This window comes from Rhodamnia argentea, chromosome 7, assembly GCF_020921035.1.
Source record: "Rhodamnia argentea isolate NSW1041297 chromosome 7, ASM2092103v1, whole genome shotgun sequence".
Lineage (NCBI taxonomy): Eukaryota > Viridiplantae > Streptophyta > Magnoliopsida > Myrtales > Myrtaceae > Rhodamnia > Rhodamnia argentea.
The window spans coordinates 6989193-7014941 of NC_063156.1; the positions used below are offsets into that span (position 1 = coordinate 6989193).

The window sequence follows — 25749 nt, forward strand, 5'->3', positions numbered from 1 at the left end:
GAGCCCACTTCAGGAGAAATAGAGTTTCCTCATCTTTCTTTTATCAGTTGAATACAAAGCATTAACGAGCTGGTTTTGAGGGAAAACTTTTGAGGTCCACTTGAGCCCTGTCAACTCTCCATCCGAATACTCATTGCTTGCTAATTTAAGGGGCAATATATTTCCAAAGTAACCACATCCAGGGTATGACAGTGACAGTTGCAATCATCTCTACAGAGCTCATTAGGAGCGGGATCGATGATATTCTGCAGGGCGCTGGTTTGAATAACACATGCGGTGCAAGCAATCCATTATGACTCTGTTCATTCAAAGCTCAAACATGAGCGCCATTCTAGGAAGAGAAACCGAAGCCGAGTAGAATAACCTGTTGCACCGCAACGAAAGAAGGGAGACACAGTGACATGTAGATATTTTTAATGGAAACAAACTGATTTCCCAAAATCTACAGACTAACTACTTCATACTTACATCAAGGAGAGCAAACTGGCAAGTCCAACAATGGCTCTGCAACCCCCAGTACCAGCAATAGTTTCAGTGTGCATATGACTGGCTCGATAAACATCGGTTGACATAATAACTGATTGGCAGCAGAGAAGCTCTGTATTCTATGCTTAAAGAGTCTGATAACCATACTACAAGAAACATGAACTGCATCCTAGCACCACTCTTATTCCCTATAAAACTATGTAACATCAAACCGCAATCTAAGTCATACCCGGCAATTCTATTTCTAAAAGAGCAGCAGCACATTGATCATATCATATTGACATGTGACACCGACCAGAATCGGGACTTCAGATTAGAAAATTATGTCCTCGTCTCTCTCTGTTCCTGCCGATAACAAGTTGTGGGCCGAGTCAAGAGGAATGCCCTTTTTCAAAGAAACCTCCTCAGCGAGCTTCTCTACTGCATATTGCTGTGCTGACGCCATCTGTCTCTCGAGCTCCCTCTTTTTGTATCCTTGTATCTTCTTCAACCTGAAGAAATCCTCTCTTTCAAGCTCATCCAGTTCTCCCTTGATATAGTTGATAGTGTTCTCCAATCTGGGCTTCACAACATTCTCCAGAGCATTAACTCTTCGATTTGTTGTCTTTATTGCTTCATCGAGTGTTAAAAACGACGTTTGAAGTGAAGCAAGCTCAACAAGAACCTCAATTGTTTTGACATAAGCCGCTCGACATAGCTGGACTTGCTGACCACCTTTGGCCAGTCCAGTCAGGTCATGCTTGGTCTCAGATTCAGTGAAGTATTCAAACTTAGGAAGTTTCACACCAGCTATATTCTCTTGCTTTGATCTGACTTTGAGAGATGCATTTTGGACATTCTCAAGAACAATGTGCTTAATATTCTCCCCAGCGACATATTTAGCTTCAGTCAAGGCAAATGAAGATGACTTCATGATCTCACCCATTGATTCTTTGGTAGAGACAATTTTCTTAAGGATTTGACGAAACTGCACTGTCAAAGCGTCACTCTTCTTCTTGAGCAGAGCATGGCCTCGTGTAGCGCCAACAAGGCGAGCTTTCATAACTCCAAGCATTGTGACAGTGGGAACTACATTCAGGCGCTGGGTTTGACCTGACATTATTGGGAAAATCTGCAGAAACAGAACCAATATAGGTGGAAGAAACTCCAAGAGACCTGTTTTTTTTTTTTGCCTGAACACAAAAAGTTCCAGAATACCATGGTCATTGAAAAAATTAACAAAAGGTCACATTGATCAGAAAGTTACACATTAGCTGTTTACCGAGGCTCAAATGCCCGTTTTCAACAGATATAAGGCTAGACTTTTCCACAAATATAGACCAACCCTTTTACTAGAGCTCTAAAAAGTGATTGCATTGAGTATTTCGCCCATCTATTGAGATAAGAGCACATCTCAGTGGCCGAAAATGGGAAAGAATTAGCTTAAGAGGTAGAACTTATACCTCATCTAATATAGCACAGTCCAATGGGACAGATCAACAAAGGACGAGTCCAAAAACCTTAGTTTCTGCTTGATGTCCCTATTTTCTTGCTTGCTAGTAGTTGTCCAGCAGCCTCGCTATCCAAAACAGAAAAATTGGCCATATAGACTGTTTCCCTTTAGTTTTGGAGTTTTGGTGAATGACTGAGTTTTTAAATCTAACATGGTTTAGTATGCAACTATGAGTTGCATCAAATGAAACCCAGTTGCATAACCAAGGAGTGCCAAAGAAAGATCACTCATTGCTGTCAAATTCATGAGTACTTCTTCAATGATAGGTCTCCAAATTCCATATAACGATGAGACACACACATGGGAGCACAGAATTCTAATTCAATCTCCATGAATTTTCAGTGGAATCATCATACGATTTGCTTCACCTAGATGATGGGGCCAATCAAGCTAGCAACCCCAAAAAAGAAAATTCAAGCAAACACTAACGAAAAGAGAAGGAAAAACAACACAAAAAGGTCTCGTGATTCAAACAACTAGTTTCAGTCAGAACTCGGTCGTCGCCAAGGAACGCAGGAGCAAGGGAAAACGATACTGTCCCATCCTACGCAACGCTCTTACGCGATCATCCAGACAAAAGATAGATAAACAAACAACAAACTCATGTTGCTCGCAGCAACAAAAGCAAAACTTGCGTCGGCGCAATATGAATCTGAGGCAGTCCAACGCAGAATCAATGAGACACTGAAGAACCTGAAGAACAATCTTCTTCGGTGCGCGCACATACACACGCAACGAGAGAGAGAGAGAGAGAGAGAGAGAGAGAGGGGGACCTGTTGCTGTTAACGGCGACGTCGCCGGAGAATCGACGCCGGAGGGCGGGAGAGAGACCGGATGGACAACAGTAGAAGAATCGCGGGGAGGGAGATGCAGTGAAGATGCGTACAGCCTCTGATGTCTATCTCTTTGGGGTCACGAGTAGGGGTGTGCAAACTGGACCGGACCGGCCCGGACCGGGCGGGTTGGTCCGGTCCTTGAGGTGGATGGTCCGGTCCCCGGTCCCAATAAATGGGACCGGTGACTGGGCGGTCCGGTCCTCGGGTTTCTTGTATTGGGACCGGACCGGCCCGGCCCGGACCGGACCGCCAATAATAAATAATTATTTATATATAAATATATACAATTACAAAAAAAAATTGAAAACAAAACGGAATAATAAAAGTCCATCGCCCATTTTTTTCCCAACCTTGCACGGTTGCACTCTCCTCCTCAAGACTCTCTTTTTAGTCTTATTTTCCATCTTGTTTTTGGTCATCTTTTCTCTCTGCAGGTTTTTTTGAGTGCGGTTGGTGATGTTTTTATCATGTAATGGCTGGATTTTGTATTGAATTCGAACATTTTGGTCAAGTTCGTCGATCATAAAAGTCATAGTGAGTCGCTATATTTTTACCATGACATAGTTTATTAAGTTGACTAGATTTTCAATAGTTAGCGGTCCTACTGGGCCGGGACCGAGACCGGACCGGGACCGGCCCGGACCAGGACCGGCGGTCCCGGTCCGGTCCTTGGTCCCGAAAATATGGGGACCGGGATTACGGTCCGGTCCCCGGTTCCATGCCGGGACCGGACCGGCCCGGACCATGCACACCCCTAGTCACGAGCCTCGGTAAGAATTCCTCTTCAAGTACTGATTCTATTTAAGCAAAAAGGTTTTGATTCCTTTTTTTTTTTTTTTTTGGGGGTCGAAAAGAGGTTTTGAATTTATGTAGTCAAAACAAGACAACATCATTTACATACCATACAATTTTTCCATACTATTCTAACATTATCGGCCCAATTTCTTAAAATGCAAAACATCCCAATTCTAATCTAAAGCTCTTTAATCTCATGAAAATGCATCGACTTTACCACGTGTTGAGATTTGGTTGCAAAAAATCCCATAAGAAGATGAATGAGAAATGAAAGATGGAGAGTCCCACATGGGAAAAAGAGTAGATGGAAGATGAGTTTAAATATTGGAACTTCACAAATGGATTTGGGCCCCAAGGGGCACCCCACTTTTGTGTAAAGGAGAGGATCTACGCAAAGTTAGGCTCGGCTCGATTCGGTTCGGGCCGGGCCCGGGTCCTCGCACTCCATTAATTTTATTTTGTTATACTCTTTTTAAACCGAATGGACACAATTTGAACAGACACTATTGAAATTTCTGAACACTTCCTTCATCCGAACGTATACGTTTGTTCGGGAATTTTTTCTTTGAACGAGCATGTTTGTTCAAACGGAGGTGTTTCGGTTCGTAATCCTTCATAGACGAAATCATGCGGTTTCGTGACTCTTCGTCTATTTGATTTTCTCGTGACTCTTCAATTATTTGTGACTATATATATAGCTGTCGGTTTTTCCGAAAACATACTTCTTCACCATTTTTTCAGTCTCTTTCCAACACATTCATTTCCTGCGATCACTTCCGGGAAAATTGCGTTCGATGGAATCCTCCGAACACGTACCACTTCGGAGGAGCGAGATCCGTTTTGTCCTGGGAGACAATCGTCTAATATCCTCGGATACTAATCGAGGGGGTGAATTTTGTTTTAAGGACACAACAACAATACGTTGGGCTCCGATCAATTTTCTGCATGCTCGTCTGCATTGGCTTCGGGTTAGTTGTTCGTCGTTCAATTGCAATTTCTTATATACGAACTTAGCCGATTACACCACGTCCCACTAATTATAAAAAAAAAAAAAAAAACGTAAACTTTCGATCAATACCCGAAAGTCTATAACCCACTTCAAATTTCCGTCCAGTGGTATCAATAAAAATTTCGATGTGCCATTTCACGTGCATACAAGAGAAAATGAAAACCGAATATGAAGGTTCAAGGAATTGAGGAAAGAGTTCTACGGAGGCCAGATTTAGGAAACGGTTGAAAGTTTGTATTTTTTTATGATACAAAAATAATTGCATCGAAATTGGGATCCGAGCTTAAGTCACCACTTTTTCTTGAAACCAAAAAATAAAATAAAATTGGGGCCAAAATTGAGACACGAACTAAAGTTGATACTTTTTTTTTTCAAGGAAATTAGGCCTAAAATCGTCACACAAACTGAGATTTAGGTTCCCTTTGTTTTGTGAAAAATAAATAATTTAAAAAATATTATCATTCTAGACCAAAAAAAAAAAAAAAAAGGATTTCCTAAAACAAACGTTTATATGGCTTATAGAAATAAATATATAAAAAAATTTCATCGGTCGTGAAAATGTTTAGATTGAAATAGTTTTCAATAATGACAAAAAAAAATTCATTGACTAATTATTTCAAGTGATACAAAATATCAATTTAAGACACTGTTTTTCAAATCATTCATTTTCTGCGAAATAAATAAAACCTTAATTCTAGTATAGAATTATATATTGCGATGCACCAATTAGACTTAAAGGGTTAAGATTTCTAATTCGGAATGAATCGGTACACTGAATTAATTTGATTATCATATGAACTGTAAAGTATGAACATAGGTCAATAATCTTTCTTACTCATTATAGCATGGGATATGAAAATGTATTGCTCTTTTGTAACTTCTTATTTATAATTGATTAACTAAGACCCAGATAGGTGGAAAAGTTAAATAGATGAAAAAGTAATCGGTGCTCTTGTTAAGAGGGCCATTGAACAAGGCACTACAAATATTCAAGGTGACAACATTGTTTAGACGCTTAAGCGATAGATCGGAATCGAATTTGTCTCTATCTAGAAATGAAGAAAACCTTTCAACGGAGGAAGACAGATATCTCTATCTCCCCCAAATTCAATCCATGGCCTTCGAGTTTGGGACTGTTAAGGGTGCACCTTCGGCTTAATTGAACTAGACAAACGAAAAACCCATGATTTAGACGCTTAAGCAATAGATCGGAATCGAATTTGTCTGATTCCGTTTCGCTAAATACAAATTATTTCCATATTCAAGTTGTCACCCTATAGGATTTTTTGCTCCGACCTAGCTTAACAATCACGATAAATAAGATTATCTGGACATCCATCATCGGTGCACAACAAAAGAATTTTTCTGGGCAATGTAGGACAATAATGTAGGTAAAACAAGTCTTCTGAAATACGACTTTAACTTATGGGGTAGAGACGTTTCTTTGACCCTTCTGTTCTCTCCCTCACTTTTCTCTCTCAATCGTCTTCTTCAATCTTTAGCTATGGAGAGACGTTTGAGCTTGTCTCACCTTCCCCTTCCTTTTTTGCTGTTCTTGTTTTTTGTTTATTTTGTTCTTTTCTTGTTCCTTCAGATCTAGATTTGGGAGTTTTGTTCGATGATTCGATGCCCCTCTGCTCTATCCGTGTATAAGTCCTTTGCCTCCAGCTTCAATGGTGATCTCGGGAGCTTTGATGTCTCACTGAACCCTAAAGATTTGCTCTCCCAAATGTTAATATTAGATCTGTGTTCGTTCAACCTGTTTTGGTTGTCTGCTTACTACGATGGTGCAGAGGAATCAAACTGAAGGGTGATTCATATTGTAGCTATAAATGAAGAGTTGAAGCCTTTGTCAAGTTGATATAAAACCTCCTAGAGCCGCCGCACTTTCCCTCTCGGAGAGTTCTCTCAGGATTAAGTATTGAATACGGGATTTCCGTGGGTCGATGCATGATCTGAATATCCAAATTAAGAAATTTCTCATAAGGCATCACCGCACTCAATGGAATTCTCAACATAGATTTCTCATATTCTACATGTAATTTGAAATTCGAAATGTGATAATAGATAACGTTGGATTAATTTAAAGAGCGGATGGTAATTTAGAGTGATTTTTGACGCATTACTCACTAAAATGCTCGATCCTCAACTTCCTTGTCGACTTTCTGGCATCCGCTCATTATCAACTCTTTAATCTATAACATGGTCATCACATCTGCCCTGAACTTCGACGGGATTATAGTCCCCCATTCTTCTCTATTTCAGAACCAAGTTAGAGCCTATTCCGTTATAAACATGAGGCTTCTCGAAAAGACAGATCAATCCGAGGATTAAAGTTTCACATCTACGCAGGAAGGTCATGTGAGGTGTGCAGACATCCCACCTTTCAACATTGGCGTGCGACAAGGCATGAACAACAATTTCCTGCAGTATTTCTGTAACATTAAGCAAGAATTATGTAACATCACGAGCCCCCAAAGATCTAGACTCTTGCTGGAATCATAGTTATGCTAGCTTTGCTAGAATTCCCAAATGCAATACCTGGACATCAAGATTGTCCAGTTTCACGATACCTTCCTTGCCATCCACACCATTTCACTAGGAAGAAGTGTCGCCGCCGTCTCCCCCTTGCCACTAGGCCCAAGCGCTAACCGACGGGAGCCATCCTGGTTCAAGAAGAAGATACTGGAAATTAGTATAACCATCAGTCAATACTCCCTAGTAACAAAATAGCTTTGACACCATACCCACTTGTCATAGGTTTTCAGGAAGCTGAAATCTACTGTTTAATGCTTTAAAAAGAGAAGAGAATCCCCCAAAATAAATCCCGGACAACAACATTGCGATCGCTCTTGATTACGGAGGCTTTTTGATGTACTACTTCGGATGAAAAATTCAAGATACAATCAACAAATCCTTATTCCACCATCTTGCTACAAGAATTTGATCGTGTATCCTTATGCACAGCTTCCATTACAGTTAACAACACGAAACTGGAGAACTGTTTTGAGAGTTTCAGGACTCGGAATGAACTTGACGATCAGATAGAAATGTTGCACCATATAAAGCACACAAGACTTTAGCGGACAACCATGCAAACATCCCAAAGATCAAAGAGGAAACAGCTTCAAGGTAAGGGAACTAACGAGTCATCTAAAGAAAGCACATCGAATCATACTTAATTTTTTTTGCTGGCTTACTGGCCAAAGCAAAGGAGAGACATGGAAGTATGCAAGATTTTCCTTCTCTTTTCTGCTCGCGCTGGAACGGTGTTTCTTCTAATGAATCTTACTGTTTACACACGCAAGCACGAACCTCTCTGATAACTCCAGCACTCTTCTCCTGGTCTGGACACATTAACCAGAATCTCTGGCGTAAAACATGGTCCTTCATCTTCCCCACCTGGAATGATTAGAGCTGAATAATGAGAACTCTAGAACTGCCAACAAAAGGAGGATCTTGGAAGTGAACATGAGCATGAAAAACATTTTCACATAAAAAAATCCAACTTCCATATATGTTAACATCAGCTTCGTGTATAAAAAGCATGCAAATCAGCCCAAAGGTTTCCTAAAACTTGTTATCTAAATTTCTAGATGATCCCGACGGCTCTGTTCAACCACAAAACCAGGGAGAGAACCACATGTCGATGAACTGCCCTTGCTCATCCAGCTTTCCAGAAGGAATGAATTAATCACTATTGGAGTAATCAAATGAGGGGGTATGATGAACAAAACAATGTTAAAAATTTCCACCCTCTTCCGTACAGCGATACGCCGCTGATACTTGAATGCACAAGTCTTAGAGTAGTTTCTCCCGCCTTTTCACTTTCAATGCAAAAGAGAAAAAGGATTAAATAAGAAAAAAAGCCACTGGGCAAACAAACATTTGATGGACAGTTCTGAGTAGAATCTGTAGGTACTTTCAAGCCCTCATACATGTCATAATCACGTTACCAGAGAAAGCATTCCGACCTATAACAGGAGATATGACGTCTAGTCCACCGGTTCCAGGCGTCATTGGTTGCCCTCCTGGAGTGCCAGGCAATTAAGATGCTGAACTTGGCGTCATAGGTTCACCAGGAGTAGATGGCAAGTGAGGGCTAGGAGCATTTGCTGCAACAAGGACAAAAATCAGATGAGAACAATCAAGATTGGAATCTCTGGAAACAACCGAACAAACAGAAGCAATGCTGGATATAGTTAACTGCTGCAGGCAGAATTGCTATACCTTGGCGTACCAGCCTCACTCTAACTACCACCAGGTGTAGTTGCCCAAACCCGAACCAGGTGTGGGTGCATCATATGTTTGTGAAGGAGGATTTCCTGGCTGAAACAATGGATACGAAAAGCAAGTGTATGGGAATACCCCATGCAGAGGAAATGATCCATTTGAGCCAAAATTAAGGATGCCACCTCACCTGATACCGTGGACTACTTCCCCACGAAGCAGGGTTCCCGTCATCATAATCATCCCTTAATTTAGAGTGAAAAATATTAGGAACACGGCTCATTAGCAAATCTCTGTACCAGAAAATGGTAAATTGAAGAGCAATTGGTTGAATCCCAGGTGTGTATATGCTCACTGAGTGCCAAAGGCAAAAAAGGGAATCGGAGCAAAATTTTTTCTTAACTATGCGCGGCTCGTGAGATCCAAACAGTTTGCATGTTGTCGACATTGCGACTTGCAATGGTTATCCGAATTTTGATTTAACTGGAATGTTCCCCAGATTGCATGCTGACCAGAAAATCAGTGGCTACTGTTAAAATTTACAAGTCCTTTCAAAATCAAACTCACTAGTCATGCCCATACCACAACACCGCATCTAGAACAGTAATAATGCCGTACATCCTCGGTAATATAATGCACTTCATGCATAAATGATGATGTCAAAGGCATCTGAACCGTGAAACGAATGGTCTATGTCCAGCAGATCATAAGATCGATCACTTCATAGTAAAAACACAAAGGTAAAGATGCACGTATGTCGAACATGACCCTTCTAATTAGAAGAAAGACTCATTGCCGGAGCGCATAGCTGAATTCGTAAAGAATCAATTCTCGGCCGTTTTGATCCTCAAACTCCAAGAATTTCAGCTGTCCAGGAAGCAAGTTTAGTGGCTTCGAGCCAAGCTCTGTCACGCTAGGAGTTCTCATTCCTCTTGAATAGGTGTTGCTGAAAGTAAATCGACATCAAATTATTCACGTATTTAAAGTCAAGGAGGCGGAAAAAAAATTGTCGATTGCTGAAAAAGACAAGATCGGCACGACGTCTGAGCTATCTAATAGGCATTCAACAGACCTCTTTTTCGGATCAGTACTGCACTTAGGGAATTTAGTCACAAAACATAAGGAGGTTATGATTCCATTACAGGGTAATTTCCAGAAAGAAACAATTAGAACCTCTACGATCTCTCATCGGTCTCATAAATGGATACAAAGGAGTTCGAGAAGGATGCATGGGAGTCTCACCGCCCATACATTGATTATCCAAAACTTGCCTGTAACAACCTTCATCTGTGCCTCCAGCTCGACTTTGATAGACTGGCCTTTCTCTTCCACAACACACCCACGGCGTCCCATCTAAGTACCTTTGGCAACCTTGCACCCCGCCAAAGCATCACGGCCCCTCCCACCACCATGCCTTCCTCCAGCCAGAGAAAAATGTCAAAAAAGCAATTCTTAGCCCATGCATAGTATCGAAGGAAAATGAAATGTTTATCGCTCCGCAACATACAGCTAATTGGAGGTCTGCCTCCAGAGAATCTCCTTGGCAATGGGGGTATCTGAGATGGTCTCAAATTGGAGAACCTCGATAGTCAATCACCCTAAAAAGTTCATCACAAACGAGCAAACCCTCAATCAGAGAGAGTTGAGCGGTTGCCATCTGACTAGAATCAAGAAACAAACAGAAGGACATACATATCCATCACAGTTAGCTCGTGATCCTCCAACAACAGAGCATGAAATAGATTTACGACACATGAAACCGGCATGCCCAAGATGGTGGCGATCATAAATAAACATAACTCCTCTAAAAATGTGTTCAACGGGTCCTTGTTTTCCCTATTGAAGCATAAGAGAAGAAAATTATTAACAAATTTCAAGATTTCATGCCAATGACAATGAAGTATCCAGGAAACTGGATCTCACCACGGATGGACCCTCCACAATCCTAACAACATCCTTCACAGGTATAGTATTCTTGTCGCGGTTTGGGACATTAAATTTCTTGTCGATCTTGAACTTATATCTCTCTCACTCTAACACTGATGACTTCGGGTCTATCTGGAACTCCCTTAAGAACCCAAAAGAAAGCGAAACATCTATCATTATGGAAAGAGAAAATCTTCTAGTTTAATCACTTTTTACATCAAACATGACCCATAAAGGCTCAAATTTCTGAAGGGCATGTCCAAGAGACTTGCCTCAATGCGTGTCGCCTACCTGAAAAGCTTCACTTTCAACTTGAATTATGACACCGAAGTTGATCGTACTGCAGGAGATGGCCAAAAAAGAAAAGCAGTTAGACCAACAGATGATGGCGGCAAACTACAAACTAGAATGTATTTAACCAAACGCGGAACTCACTCCAGCAGCACAAGTTCGGGAAGCTCGTAGTCGCCAATTCTGGTTACTCCAGATGTTACCTCTGAACTCTCAACGACATCATCTGCAAGAACACAAATCTGAAAGACAACAGAAGTTATTTTCTTCCCTCAGAGTAGCAGAGTTAAAGAGGAGTTCCAAGAACCCAGAAATCACAGAAGTCAGGCTGCCTTGTTCCTTCGTTGTATCCGACAAAATGACGGGTGAACGCCCCTCCTCGTTTACAACCATGCCGGTAGCGCCTTCTTGGGTACCAGAAACGACCTTAAGATGATTCCCATCTTTAAAGTACTTGCACAGTTCTTCCTCGTTAACAGCCAGTCAAAAAAAAAAAAGTTTTAGACTGGATCGGCCAAAAAAAAGTTTGGGATTGAATTGACATAATTACTATAAATTTAGGACTTTTTTTTTATATTTTTCCCTGTATTAATAGTTGCGGCCCATGTTTTCTCCCAATCTCTGCTTCCTTAGTCAATCTATGAATTCCCGTTAATCAACTTCTTTCTGGCTGGGATTAGCATAAGCCAAACCATCAAAATTCCACCCGCTTTAGAGGCGCCAAAATGAATTAAAAACTCATATTTTGACTCATATTTAATGAGATGAGTTAAATATCAATTAAACAAATTTTAATGAATGAATGAAAAATGAATTTAAATTGCAAACTTAATTATACGTAGATTATAAATAAGTATAAAACTCGTTTAGTTTACCGAGTCGGACTCGTTCATGTACCTCTTGTACAGTTTTGGATAAATACAAACAATTTCATATTTAAGTCACCCTATCGGATTTTTCGCTCCAACCTAACTTAATAAACACAATAAGATCATCCGAACACCCACCATTGTTGCTCAACACATCAAATTTGAAAAAAAAAAAAAAAACAAGATGACAGATAGCATCTTGAGTTGAGAATTTTCTATAAGCCACGAAAACACCACCTCAAGATCCACCCAAGATCACCATAACTATAATCTAGCAACACAATAATGATTTTAAGTGGATTTGTCCATCTTATTTGAAATCCATCGTTCTTAATGTGGAATAGTGACGATCCAAAACTCAAGTCTCTCCTATAACCCTACGAACTTATAAACAACCTCACATAAAGAGTACCTACATATTCGCGTAATTGAGAGACTCTCATTAAATCTGTATTAAGAATACAAAGAGCGATAAAAGAGAGGTACATGAGCTATAATCCGCCGTTATTCCGCATAAAAAATGATGAATCCTGGCACGTACATTCGTAGTTGACCAATCAACGCCATCTAGACTCGGGCAAAACAATCGCTCCTTTGTGTTTGGCCGCCGGCGTCGGCTCATGCAGGATGATTGCTCCTCGATGGTTCGTCGCAGGTGCGGGTTTGGGTTCGGGGAGGATGATTGCTCCTTGAAGTTGCATCAGCCCATTTTCGCATTCCTTCACTCTTCTCGTGACGTCGAAGTTGCGGGGACAAATTTTCATGGCCTGATCACGGAAGCAGAGAAGAACGGAAAGAGCGAAATCACATCACTTGACAGGCGATTCCAAATGAATAGCCGGAGGGAACGATCGGTTGGCGAAGCCGACCGCATTCGGATTTCCAATACACTAAAGCAAGGAACCTGCTGAAAATACCTGAGCGCTTCTCTGTACTTCCTGGTGGCGAGATAAGCCACTCCCCGCATGTAGTAACCCTGTGACAATTGCTCGATTTAGAAGGTTTCGAGCACGTGGGACGGACAAGAGGATCGAGAAGGTGAAGCTCACCTTGCAATACGTGCCGTCAAGTTCGATAGCTTTCGATGCATCCTGAACGGCGCTCACGTATTCCTCCAGCTTAACACGGGCGTGCGCCCGGTTTGCCCAGTACACGGCATTGTGCCGATCTAGATCGATCGCTTGAGTATAAAGCTCGATAGCCAGAACATACTTGTGGCCTACGACAACGTCAAAAGATTAGATTTGCGCAGCACGACAACACTACTCCGCAAGAGCTTGTCGCAGTGAAACGCCCGAAAACTCGTCTGAGAGGACGGACATAGTACTCAATGAAGAAGCTAGAATCGACTTCGAAAACGGCGACGTATTGCCCGCTCCAAAGCCACCGAAAACACGGCGACGCGGCCGTGAAGTGGTACTTACAGCGAAAAGATTTGTTGGCGAGGTCTTTCTGCTCCTCGGCTCTCGCCACATAGGACCACTTGGACTCCATGAGACGTAGAGAGGCTAGCGAACAGCCAACGTTTGCAAGTTGCTCGGTTTCTCGCCACGCCCACGACTTCAACTCTGTGCGAGACCCCGAAATCAGCGATCGGTAGCGAAGATCAACAGAACGGACTTCATCAAATTCAGGCGCATCCGATGACAAATTGGACAAGATAGTCAGAATTTCTCTAACGAGAGCGTCGGAGACTCAGAATTGTCCGTGGGTCGAAGAGACGGATTACCTCGGTCGAGTCCCATGCATGAATCTCTCTTGAGCGAGAGCTCTTTGAAACCCTGTTTCGTGTTTCTCTGCGAGCGGTGGGACGAAACGCAGAAGCTTGAACCGGCGGTGCTCAGAGTCTTTTTTTTTTTGGGAGAAACGAAGGGGTGTTCGTCGGAAGCGACCGACGCGCGCGCATGCATGCAAACGTATGCTTGCTTGCTTTTCTGCTGACGTGGATTTCAAAAATTAGCTGTCTTATTATTATTATTTTTTTGGAGCTAATGAATGTTAAAATATTCACATGATGAGAGATGGTAGCGGCAAGAGCACCTTCCTCTTGTTTTTAACGAGTATTTAAAAATAGTTAGTTTGTATCGTTTCAAATAATTAAATAAATAAGAAACGCTTTCACAATTATATCTAAATATCATTTTGGACGATGAAAATTTGAATTTTTATAAGTAATATAAGTGCTTATTTTTAAGAAAAATATTTTCAAAGTATTCATTTTTTGAGAAATGAAGCTATCTTTTACGCAAAATTCAGTATGAGATGCGAATGGAAGAGGTGAGGAGTCATCCATGTAAAAGAAGTGAATACCAAAGACGAGTGGCCTAGAGATCGCATACTTTCTTTCTTCACTTGTGTTAAAACTAGATATGACAAAATGGATTTAGAACCCATATTTTAATCAATATACAATGGTGTGGGTGATAAATACATTGCCTTAATTTATAAAAATAAGCTTTAGTGGATCATAAAGGGGTTATCTAATAAATTATTAGGTCATAAATGGATTACCTAACAAATTTAAGTGAATCATAAACATGTCTTTGTTCTGATTTTTTATAATTTTTTATGTTATATCAATTTTTCCCTTTTCGTTTTTTCTTTTCCTTTTTTTTTCTATGAAATCCGACCAAGTCACCATCCGACACTCATTGGACTTAGAAAAAAAGGGAACAAAAAAAGGAAAAATAAATTGTCTTCAGTATTTCAGCAATATACTTTTTTTTAGAAATTTATAAAAAATAAGTTTTCCTAAATTTAATTAAATATGAAAGTGTTTAAATAATATGAGTCATGTAGAATGTGGATCGCTATATTATATTGTATGCCCTCAACGCTTATGTTGATGTGCTCTTGTGTTGGCATGAAATGAGTAAAAAACGGGATTAAATAAGTTAATTTGGATTGGATTATTTTCGATCTAATCCAAATTTAACTCGACTCACTCATTTAACAGATCTCATAAAATATTTAAAAATTAGATCATGTCATCATCTAATAATCTGAACTTTTAGAACAATTGAAAATTGTCTCGCGTATCTCATACGATGCCAGATCACGAAGTCTCGAATTTAAAATCGATGTAAGGACCCGTAAACTAAAGGCTTGAGGTCAGCGAGTGGGCCCAGAACATGAACCCATCGCCGACAGGTAAACAGTACGAATCTGAGGCCCTCAACAAATTAACTGATGCGGCGGCGTTTTCGAGGATTTGCATTTGGGATTTCTTTTTTCCCTTTAAATTGAATTTTTTTGTGGGTCCCTTTCACGGGGGATACTGGTTGGGGTGTCGTGTGACGATCGGAAAACGACCCCCGGGCCCCACCCATTTCATTTTTGCCGGCCAAGCAGCAAAACTACATCACATTAGAAGACAAAAATAAAAATAAAAACAAACCCAGCATATTCTTAACCTTCGTATTTCTTAGCCGACGTTAAATTATCGAATTCATTTAGGTCTCTCTCTTGATGATCAGCTCCAATAATTTTGTTCGCCGCTACTCGAAATTTTCAAAATATCATGCCGATCTGATCAAGCCGATCGATTATGATTTTGAATTAAACTTTTCACGGGGAGGTAGGTTTTTTTTTTTTTTTTTTTTTTGCCCTTTTTTGGTTAAATAAAGTGGGAGATGATGATGTCACGGAAACCACCGAAGGTAGGCGGGGAAATCATTGCACCGGGACCGAATGTGGCTCGTCCCCAAAAGTCAATATAGTCGCCTAATTAATCCTCGACATTAGCGAATTAAATTCATGATGAGTGCACGGAATTAATGACTAATCTAATCCAACTTTCTTTGTTTCGGCCATCCTAGACAAAATTCATGTCCGTGACGTGGACATTTTCCGTCTCGTACGGGGCCCCCATAGGCCCCATTCACCAAACGCCGTGCGTATTAATGAGCGGGGGGAGTACATGGAAGGTACGCGAGTCGAAGCGTTCGTTACAATTGACTAATTTTTAATTAGGAAATGATTAATACTAATGACATTAAAATGGAAGCTGTCGCGACATGCCGGAGAGTGGAGGCCGGGGATTGAGTCGGAGCATTTGTCGTTTTCTATCTCTTAGAAACGACGTTGCAAAGAGCTTATTGCGTGGTTCTAAAAGAGTTTTAGGAAAAAACAAATATGTTTTAAAAAATTTATAGATTATATCATTTAAAATAATTACTCAATTAAAGATAATATATACCTAAATATTTTCGTGAACAGTTAAAAAAACTTTTTGCCACTCATTTTTATAAATGATATATGTGATCTTTCTTTTTTTAAGAACATTTGACAAATCAATGAGTCTAACCTATAATACTTTAGGTTTCATAAATGTTTGGGGGTGTTACAATAATTCAATGAAAATGAAGGCCTGCTAACTTTTTTCCGATAAATAATGTAGATATTTTTTTGGCATATTCTTTTTCTCTCTCCAAGATATTCTTCTTATAGACATAATTTTCGTTTTTTGTATCAAGCCGGATTGGAATTTCATCTTGTTGGCGAGATTGATAACGGACGATTCTTATCCCAAAAAGGAATAACGGTTAATGAAAAATATTACGCGAATCGACGGGGATAAATTCAAGTTTCAACGCATTTCTAACCTTTTCAAATCACACGAGTCTTGTTGAAGCATTTCTAGGCTAAGGGGCTAAGATTGGTTCACTTCACTCAACTCACGGGGAACATTGAACTCGATGAATTCGATTTGATATTCGAAAAATTATGTTGTTATCTCGGAAGATTAATCATAGGGACTTGATCGCACATCATTGACAATTCGAATTCAAATCGAAAATTCTTGGGGAATTCAAAGTCAAAGATTTTGTTGATCACTCTAGGAATTTGGAGCAGAGATGGAATTGTATGATTTATTTAACAAAAAAAACTTGAAATTTAATTTACTGTGCATTTACAGTTGGTATGATATAGATATTATTAATAAAGGGTAACTAATTCATCGCAAAGTTAATCTCTTCCTCGCAGCACTGCACTGTCGATTCTCATTCATCTCCATTGTTTCTTCCTTCTTGAATAATCCTTCTTTCTCCGTACTCTTCTTCTTCTTCTTCTTCTTCCACTTTCTCTCTCTGCTCCACCACAAAACTAGGGACGCAGAGAGAGAGAGTGAGTGAGCCACTCACCGCGTTTTCGACATCCGCCATGGACTCCAAGTCCCAATCGAGGTTCCCGCTCGGCAGGCAGTCGTCCCTCGCGCCCCGTTCCGAGAGCTCTCTGGACGCCGACCTGGACGGCCCGGAGGTGGTTGACCCTGGGGTGCGGCTGATGTACTCCGCGAACGAGGGCGATTTGGACGCGATCCGGGAGCTCCTGGACTCCGGGACCAACGTCAATTTCAGGGACATCGACGGACGGACGGCTCTCCACATTGCGGCTTGCCAGGGGAGGACTGACGTCGTGCAGCTGTTGATCGACAGGGGCGCCGTCGTTGATCCTAGGGATCGCTGGGGAAGCACGGTAAGTTGTCGGGCCTCTCTCGTGGAGTATACTTTGCGTTTCGTTCTAATTGATTTTTGTTCTCGCTGTTGCTTTGCTCGCGGTTTTTGACCTTGTGATTTCGAGCTTCGGCGTGCAATACATTGTAGCTGGTACTTGATTGCAGTCGGTCGTAGGTTGGAGTTCAGTTCAGTTATACTTCACTGCCCAAAAAGTCTTCTCTGCCTGACATGAAATTACGCACCTTGCAGAGCATAGACATTTAAGCATAAAATTATTGGGCCAAGCTGTCACAATATTTTGTTGCTGTAAGTTGTGATTGATTGTGTTTTGTTTCAACAGCCTCTTGCGGACGCAATATATTATAAGAACCAAGAAGTGATAAAGCTTTTGGAGAAAAATGGCGCGCATCCTCCGGTACGTGTGACATATGATTTCAGATTTGGCATTTGTCATTGGGGTCATCCGTGGTTCTGAGAAAGTTATGAGTGTTATATGATGGTTCTGAAGTAACAGGTTTAGAGATGTTTACTAGGGTATGCACCCATAAACCCAATTGTGAAGCTGTTGTCTTGTGACATTATCACATTTATCGTCTTGATTTTGATTGTTTAATTGATAGATGGCTCCCATGCACGTCCAAAATGCTCGGGAGGTCCCTGAATACGAAATCAATCCAAGTGAGCTTGATTTTTCGGATAGCGTGAATATAACAAAGGTAAGATGTTCTTCTTTCATGTTCCTTCATCATCAAATTGGCTTGTTGGATTATTTTTAACGGCATCTAGAGCTCCCAAAAATTTTCCTTCAATAAGTATTGCTTTAGTTAGCGTATGTTCATGTGCTGGCCCATGTAAGCAGTACTGTGCCTCACTTAAATCTTACTATTAAGAAGAAAGAGTATGTTACTTCCAAGACATAATGTCGTTGCTTTAGTATAAGATAGTCCTTCCATTTGATGGTGGAGGCTGGTGTTATGATTTGGCCTTTGACAGGATGCCTGGTCACTGATTTCCTTCTCTTTTCAATTTCATTTACCATCAAATTCCTGAGCACTTACTTTGTTGTTTGATACTGTATTAAATTTCTAAGTCTCCTACGTACAAGTGTTTCTGCTTCTGTGATTTGCTGATTAAAATTGACCTAGCAGTGTAAATATAACTACAGATAAACAGTGACTCAAATGTTGGATTGTCCTCTTGTTGGATGAATCTTGTATTTTGACCACCAAATACGATCTAGATTTGTGTGGAAGGGAATTTCGTTATTTAATTCTTTGTGCATTCTTTAAGTTGTTCAATGCCTATGTCGTAGATATAAATCCAGGGCTCCTTATCAATTGGAATATATAGAGTTAATCTCAGATGAACAAAGTTGCCATTAATGGATGTAGGTATAGTTTTGGTTTCCACTAACGCTTAACTTTCTTTGGAAAAAGTAAAAGGAAGATGCTTCACTTTCTATTGCAACGTGAAAATAGAAGGGAAATATTCATCTCCTTTTGAATTATTGCGGTAGATAAACATATTTTTGATGTCAAGATTGGTAGACTATGGATCTGCTTGTCTGGATGTGTGATAACACACCCTTCCCTTGAAAGAAAAGTGGAAGAAACTTCTACACATTAATATTCTGAAGTTTTAGCAGGGAACTTTTCGAAGTGCATTGTGGCGTGGAATTCAAGTTGCTGTTAAAACACTTGGGGAGGAAGTGTTGACTGATGAGGATAAAATGTGAGTTAGTTTTGCTATTGTCTTTTGCTCTAGACTGTTGCTTTAACTTGCCTTTTGCTGTGCAATGTGATGATAAATGTTTTTCCACCTTAATGTACTACAGAAAGGCTTTTAGGGATGAGCTAGCACTTCTTCAGAAGTTGCGCCATCCAAACATTGTCCAATTTTTGGGTGCCGTCACGCAGAGCAGTCCCATGATGATTGTCACAGAATATCTTCCAAAGGTTTTCTCTGGAATTTGCGGCTTTCATAATCACGGCTATTGTTTGTTTCTAAATTGTCGATGTTAATTTTGTTTGTGACTGGGTTGGTGGGTGTGTAGTTTTTCATTCGGCACCTACCCCTTTTATATAGGATTTATGGAAATAATCGGAAGTGGATACTATATCCTGGGCAACATAGATTCGTATGTTGGATAATTGCTTGTCCAGTTTCTCCGCAAGAACTGGGTTCTCTATTGCCAATGTAACCCGAAAAGTTGTGTTGTTTACAAGGTTGATGTTAAATCTCACAGGACAATTTCAGTAATATCAATGTTCTGTTCAGTTATATTTGATAAAATCGAACCGAGGGTTTGAAGATTCTGTCCCTTTCTTTTGGTTGTTTTCACCAGATGCAAGGGCATGGCTCGTTACACAACAGTGTGATTCTGAAAGTCTGGGTTGGTGAATTGAACCTTTTGTACCCATCTGAGAAAAGATTTTCTTGGTGAATCAAACTTTTCTTTGTTATAAGGGACCGGTTGCTATTAAAAATCACCGATACAACTCGGATCCTAAATTAGAAAAATAAGAGGTATAACCCCTGAGAAATCCTTTGCCTTTGATCCTTAAGATACACAAAAAGAAAGGATAGAAATGAAAAAGAAAGGTCAATATCTCCTCCTATGTTCATGAGCATATGTTTGAGACTGCTAACTTGATACATTATCTAATGGAAAAAGATCTGTCGAAGAGCGTATTTACAAACTGGTTCGCATTTGTTATTTTGTGGCTGTAGTTCTCTGAATGTTGGATCTGTCATGGTATACATGTTGAATGGAATCTGATGAACATTCAATGCAATTAGCTTACACTCTCATTCCTTGTGTGTGACCCTTAGTTTTGGGATCTGGAAATGGATATGCCACGTTCTCGAGTTTTCTTTTCTTTTCACTTTGTTTGGTAAAACTTTTGAGACACGCTGTATAAGTAGGAGCTCATCTAAATTGTCTCTCTTCTGTTTCAGGGAGATCTGAGAGCATATTTGAGACGAAAAGGTGCGTTGAAACCCATAATTGCTGTGAGGTTTGCACTGGACATTGCAAGGTCAGTTATCTTCTATGTATGCATGTTAAACACAATAGCAAGCTCCCCTGTTGGCATGTACAAGAGATCGTGCCTTCAGACTACTTTCAGCCTGGAATTGGATTTTTGTTGCAACCTAGTGATCTTATAAATACTTCTAAACGAAATTATATGAATGACAAGCAAATATTACATAATTTTCCTCATTGAATAAGGAGAAAGTACAATTGTTTACTTGGATATGGACCAACTGTACTGTTTGGCTAGGAAGAATGAAATAATTGCTGAGGTGCCATGATGACTGAAAAAAGAGGCATTGTTATGTACCAGAGCATTTTGTTATTTACTAGATACCAGAATAAGCGTTCTCTAAAAATTTTCAATTCCAAAAGGATACTCTACTAGTTTTGTTGGTATCGTGTCTTGATTTTGGTCTTCAATTCTGTAAATGTAAATGCAAACATGACACAAGAAATCATTCTATGTCATTTTTAGACTCTTTGGACTTCTCTGATTATGCTCGTTGACCTTGTTATATAAAGCAAATAATAGATGCTGGAAGAGACCTCAATCTGCATTATTTAATATTCAGGAAATGCATATTCTTATATAGCTAGTGCCCTAATTTGGCCAGGGGAATGAATTATTTGCATGAGCATAAACCTGAAGCAGTAGTACATCGGGATCTCGAGCCTTCGTATGTTCTCTCTCTCTCTCTCTCTCTCTCTCTCTCTCTGCATTTTCTTTTCCCTCATTCTCTGTTGACGAGGAAGTGTATTAAGCTATGAACATGATCATACTTATGTGCATATGAATAGCATGTATTTTCCACATGCATGATGCTTGTTGACATTGAATAAATGCTGATGTGGTTGAGGGTTTTGAAAGCTTTTTGATTCTTCATGAGTAAGATAACAGAAATATACTGCGGGATGATTCTGGGCATCTGAAAGTTGCAGACTTCGGAGTCAGCAAATTGCTTAAAGTTGCAAAGACAGTCAAAGAAGATATAAAAGTTACACGTCAAGACACTTCCTGTACGTTTTCTTCCTCTCTCGAGGTTTTAAGTGTAAATATATGCAAGAGTTGCATGCACTGAAAGATTAGGACTGCTGAAATCTATTCTACTCCAGACTTCACTACTGACCTTTCACATTCTTTTTTTGTTGGATAGTGTTAGCTGCTGCTGCCATACTGTTGAATATACAAATACCCTTTACTTTCAGGCTTTTTGATTTGCAACATGCAAAACCAATTTAACTGATTACATTTTGGATTTGTCTTTAAAGATGATATTTTACTTATCTATGGATGCTTGTGCTTAGGGCGATATGTGGCTCCAGAAGTTTATAAAAATGAAGAATACGATACCAAGGTGGATGTGTTTTCATTTGCTTTGATCTTGCAAGAGGTAACTCTCTCTCTCTCTCTCTCTCTCTCTTCCTCTCCCCCCTCACATCATTTGCGGACTATGCACATATGAGGAAAAAAAAAAAAGGAAAGCTTTCAAGAAATTATTGATAACATGTGCCTATATAATGTTGAGATGCAACCTTTGCCTGTGATTGGCCTGTGGTGCTAATTTAGAATTTATTCAAGTGTGAGATGAGTTCCAGACTAATCCCCATGTAGAGTGCGAATTTTCATTAGTATAGAGGAGCTGCATAATTGACATCTTAATATTAGCCTTTTGTGTGCAGTGCTATGTCCTGTAGCCTGTCAGATCAAGATGATTTTTCCGTTTGTCTTTGATCAATAGCTGAATAGCTGGTGTCACCGAGGCATCAGTGATATGCTTTTGTATTCACAAGCTCTTAATGACTCTAGGGTGGACCCTGTACTCATTTCAGTTATTGCTAGCATAGGTAAATTTGTGAAAGAGGAGAAAATTGCGATACTTCCACCAAAATTCTGTATGATGTTACTATTAAAGTGACCTTCCCCATTTTTGGGCTTTGTATTCTCCATATGCCTTCAGAATGGGTCTTTTCACGTGCTCTTAGTAACCTTAGTATGGAAAAAATGAACGAAAAGCTTCACTCATACTTGATAAAGGATATCAATAAATGTGGAGACAAGGAGAACGTTGCTACTCTTGCAGCGCACAGGCTTCCGTAATTTAACTATCCAAAGTGATTTTTTTGCTTGTTTGGGCCCAATACTTTTCATATACCTCGGCAATAAGGGAAGGCAAGATATTCATATACTTGAAAGCTTCACAAATTCCTTCTTGTGCTTCAGTTTGTAAAATATTCAAGACCTGGTTTGTCATTGTTTTATATGTTTATCTTGTGTAGAAGGATATGAGTGCACATGGTCTTGTACCTGTAGGTGGTGTTGTCTATGTCTGCATCTGTAGCTGGCACAGATAGATTGACAGTCACCATATATAATGTTAAAATCAGAGCTTTTATTTTGTTTTTGGCATATGATTATGAATCAGAGTTCTCCCATAGTTGGATGGCATATTCTAGATTGAAAGGTTTGAGTTGCAACATGTCTATGATTATGGATGTTTTAGTATCATTAGGGTGCAAGTAGGATGAATCAAGCACTCTCTGCCCTGAACATTTTTTTCATATCTGTGATTCAAGATTATGCTTTAGGAGATTGTCTAAATTTTTGTACACGCTCTACCTATTCGTTCTTGGGATGGTATAGCTGAGCTGGCATGATCTAATTGAAATAGACAAGGTGGAATCTCTCCATCAAACAAAGATATGCTCAATATTTTGTTTCTAATTCTTCTCAAAGTGCCACTCAGTCTATAAAATTGAAAATAGTTGGACAAATGGCGATTTAGATTAGATGTTTTATGCAAAATATGGGCAGATCTTGAGCTGAAAAAATTAAAATTGATCTACTTAATATTCCTTTTCAGATGGTTGAAGGTTCTGTACCATTCCCTTCAAAGCCAGAATATGAGGTTCCTAAATGTTATGTGGCAAATGAGCGTCCACCTTTTAAAGCTCCGGCAAAGCATTATGCTCATGGTTTGAAAGAGTAAGTCAGTGTGCAACCTCTCATATTTGACCTAACCGACTAATGTCCTTGTCTGAATGTCGGCAGGTAATGGCATCTAGCCATATATACATGGAATGTTTTTGCATAATGGAACTTTTTCCTTTTATGCTTGCTCTTGTCTTAACATGGTTAATTTTTTATTATGATCTCAGTAGACTTATGTAGGTCCAACATATAAAATGTGACCAGGGACTTGATGTGCACTATATTTTTTTAGATAGGTCTGAACGATCTATAAATTATTTGCTCTGTCTTTCTCCGATTTATTTGGATTTTGGCCATGTCAATGTGGTTCTCTTGTCCACATTGGGGTAGCTTGAGTGAAACTGTTCAGGACAGAGATCTGAGTTGTCTTATTGATCTTGGTCCTGGTCCATCCCTGATATTGCAATTTCCATAAGCGTGGTTTCCATCAAAATCAAATCTTATTGCATACTTAAGCTACATTACCAAAACAGTGTTTTAATGAAAGGCCTGGTTACATGTATTTGGAAGGTTAATTGAAGAATGCTGGAAGGAAGAGCCATTAAAGAGGCCGACATTCAGCCAAATAATTAAGAGGTTGGATCAAATTAGTGTCCAGCTTGCTCACTCGGACCGATGGAAGGTCTCTCTCTCTCTCTCTCTCTCTCTCTCTCTCTCTCTCTAGAAAGGCTAATATTTTGTCTTTCCACAAACTTCAAAAGATGCTATTGCAGTTACATATTGTCTATTCGCAAAGGCTTGTTCCAAACAAGTTCATGCCTTTTTGAGTGATGTAATTGATCTATTGGTTGAGTGCTTTTGGTTCATATAAGTTGTATTTGTGGCTCAAGTGGACCATGCTGAAGCATGATCCAGAATCATGTTATGGAGAGTGAACTAATTCAGGAGACACAGGTACCTGCCTATTCATGGTATTTGCACAACTAGTGCACAGCGAGTTATCCAGGGACTTTATTTGTTACTCTTAGAGCAGTCTTTTACTGACTTGCTTTTCTTGGGAGGTCAGGATCATCATTTCTCATTTAGTGGGTTGACACCTGTATGTGCTCGAGTTCTGGAACTTAAAATGCCTGTTGAGAATATGATGGAGCGACTCCTCACCATAGCAGACAGTCTTTGGATAGGGAGAGTGGGAATAATATGTCTAGTCAAATTATATCATGAGGCTGGTCAGGAATGAGTAGACTCAGTTTTTGTGGTCATTTTGGGACGTACAATTGGTGATTGCGAGCTGGAGGCTATAAAAGTGATATCTATTGTTGCAGTGGTAGTAGGGCTACCATATGTGTATGATTCTCTGCAATTTTTTTCTAGGATGTCTAATACCCTAGAAGTAGGTTATCGTTGGTGATGTTGCAAGGTGTTACCAGTGGTTACCTGGAATGGATCATTCAATAACAACGCTTCAGGATAGATAGTACATGGTTAGTGTGGCGCCAGGGAGGAGCATATAACCAGAACCTGTTTTTTCAATTTGGCCTGAGAGTCTGGCTCAAAGATAAAGTTCTAAGCATTAATATTTAGATGGGATTGGCCTGCCATGGAGAAGTTATTCTGAAACACTTCTTATCAGCTGCACTGTTCGCAGATTAAATTCCTATAAACTTTTAGAGTGCACTGAATCTAGAAATCTTACTTCCCTTTGTCATTGTACAGCATTGTTCTCCTGCCTCATCCGAAACTTTGAATATATCCTTATACTCATGTTTTGAAAACTGAATTGCAGGCGGGAACATTCAAATGTTTTGAGAGCTTTCGGGCAATTTTCAAGAGGGGTCGCCTAAATCCAAGCACTCGTTCGTCTCACTACTCAACAAGATGAAAATATTGATCGCTCTGTCTCTCACAGCTTTGGTGCTGGTCCTGCTGGATGAACAATCTTTTTGGCGGATCTTGTCATGCATGCAGTACTCTGTTTCTTTATCATTCCATCAATGCCCTTCCGCATTTTGATGATTTGAATTTAACGTCCCATCATCATGTACCTTCGGCACATGCCAAGCCATTGTGCAGATTTTGCGAGGCAGTACCTGCCTTCTCTGTAAAGTCATAAAGAAAATGATTCTCTGTTATTTCTGCTTTGTTCTCTCTCCAAGCTGCTTTCAATTAGCTGAGGACTGCCTCCATTCACAAAAGGCATCGCGTTGCGAGATACGTCCACCGAGTCTGAATGCTAAGCTTGGAGTGACTTTGGATTGGCTTTGCCGTGATTAAGTGCGAAGAGAGGGAATAATTCCTGATGTCGGTTCTTGGGCATTTGACTGAGTTGGATTTCAACTATGGATTAGAAGCAGAGTTTACATCTTTTTATTCTTTTATTATGGAACTAT

General features: G+C 39.9%; 3 protein-coding genes, 1 long non-coding RNA gene and 1 pseudogene across 8 annotated transcripts in view; 2 read left to right on the forward strand and 3 right to left on the reverse strand.

Moving 5' to 3' along the window:
• Positions 1-25749, forward strand: part of LOC115746805 — a 959385-nt gene that overhangs the window by 770757 nt on the left and 162879 nt on the right. The window lies entirely within an intron of this gene.
• Positions 566-2883, reverse strand: LOC115746851 (V-type proton ATPase subunit D-like). The gene is made up of 2 exons (XM_030682785.2): positions 2752-2883; positions 566-1597 (listed from the first exon to the last, which is right to left on the reverse strand). Exon 2 carries the CDS (start codon positions 1583-1585, stop codon positions 800-802), a length of 786 nt encoding a protein of 261 aa, XP_030538645.1. The 5' UTR covers positions 1586-1597; positions 2752-2883; the 3' UTR covers positions 566-799.
• LOC115731753 (integrin-linked protein kinase 1) lies at positions 2714-25729 on the forward strand. 5 transcript variants are annotated; one of them, XM_048282093.1, is made up of 13 exons: positions 2714-2745; positions 17067-17412; positions 17734-17808; positions 18014-18109; positions 19039-19124; positions 19228-19348; positions 20352-20431; positions 21045-21107; positions 21329-21447; positions 21736-21821; positions 23292-23413; positions 23930-24041; positions 25146-25729. In XM_048282093.1, the coding sequence occupies exons 2-13, from the start codon at positions 17098-17100 to the stop codon at positions 25239-25241; spliced, it is 1371 nt and encodes a 456-aa protein (XP_048138050.1). In that variant the 5' UTR covers positions 2714-2745; positions 17067-17097; the 3' UTR covers positions 25242-25729. The 5 variants fall into 5 exon arrangements, with proteins under 5 accessions (XP_048138050.1, XP_048138051.1, XP_048138052.1 ...); XM_048282094.1 differs by having other exon boundaries at positions 2724-2745; positions 17063-17412; XM_048282095.1 differs by having other exon boundaries at positions 2724-2740; positions 17064-17412.
• On the reverse strand, positions 6875-11548 carry LOC125315831 (annotated as a pseudogene).
• Positions 21577-21817, reverse strand: LOC125315903. The gene is made up of 2 exons (XR_007199182.1): positions 21679-21817; positions 21577-21637 (listed from the first exon to the last, which is right to left on the reverse strand). It is a non-coding gene; the product is annotated as an uncharacterized LOC125315903 (long non-coding RNA).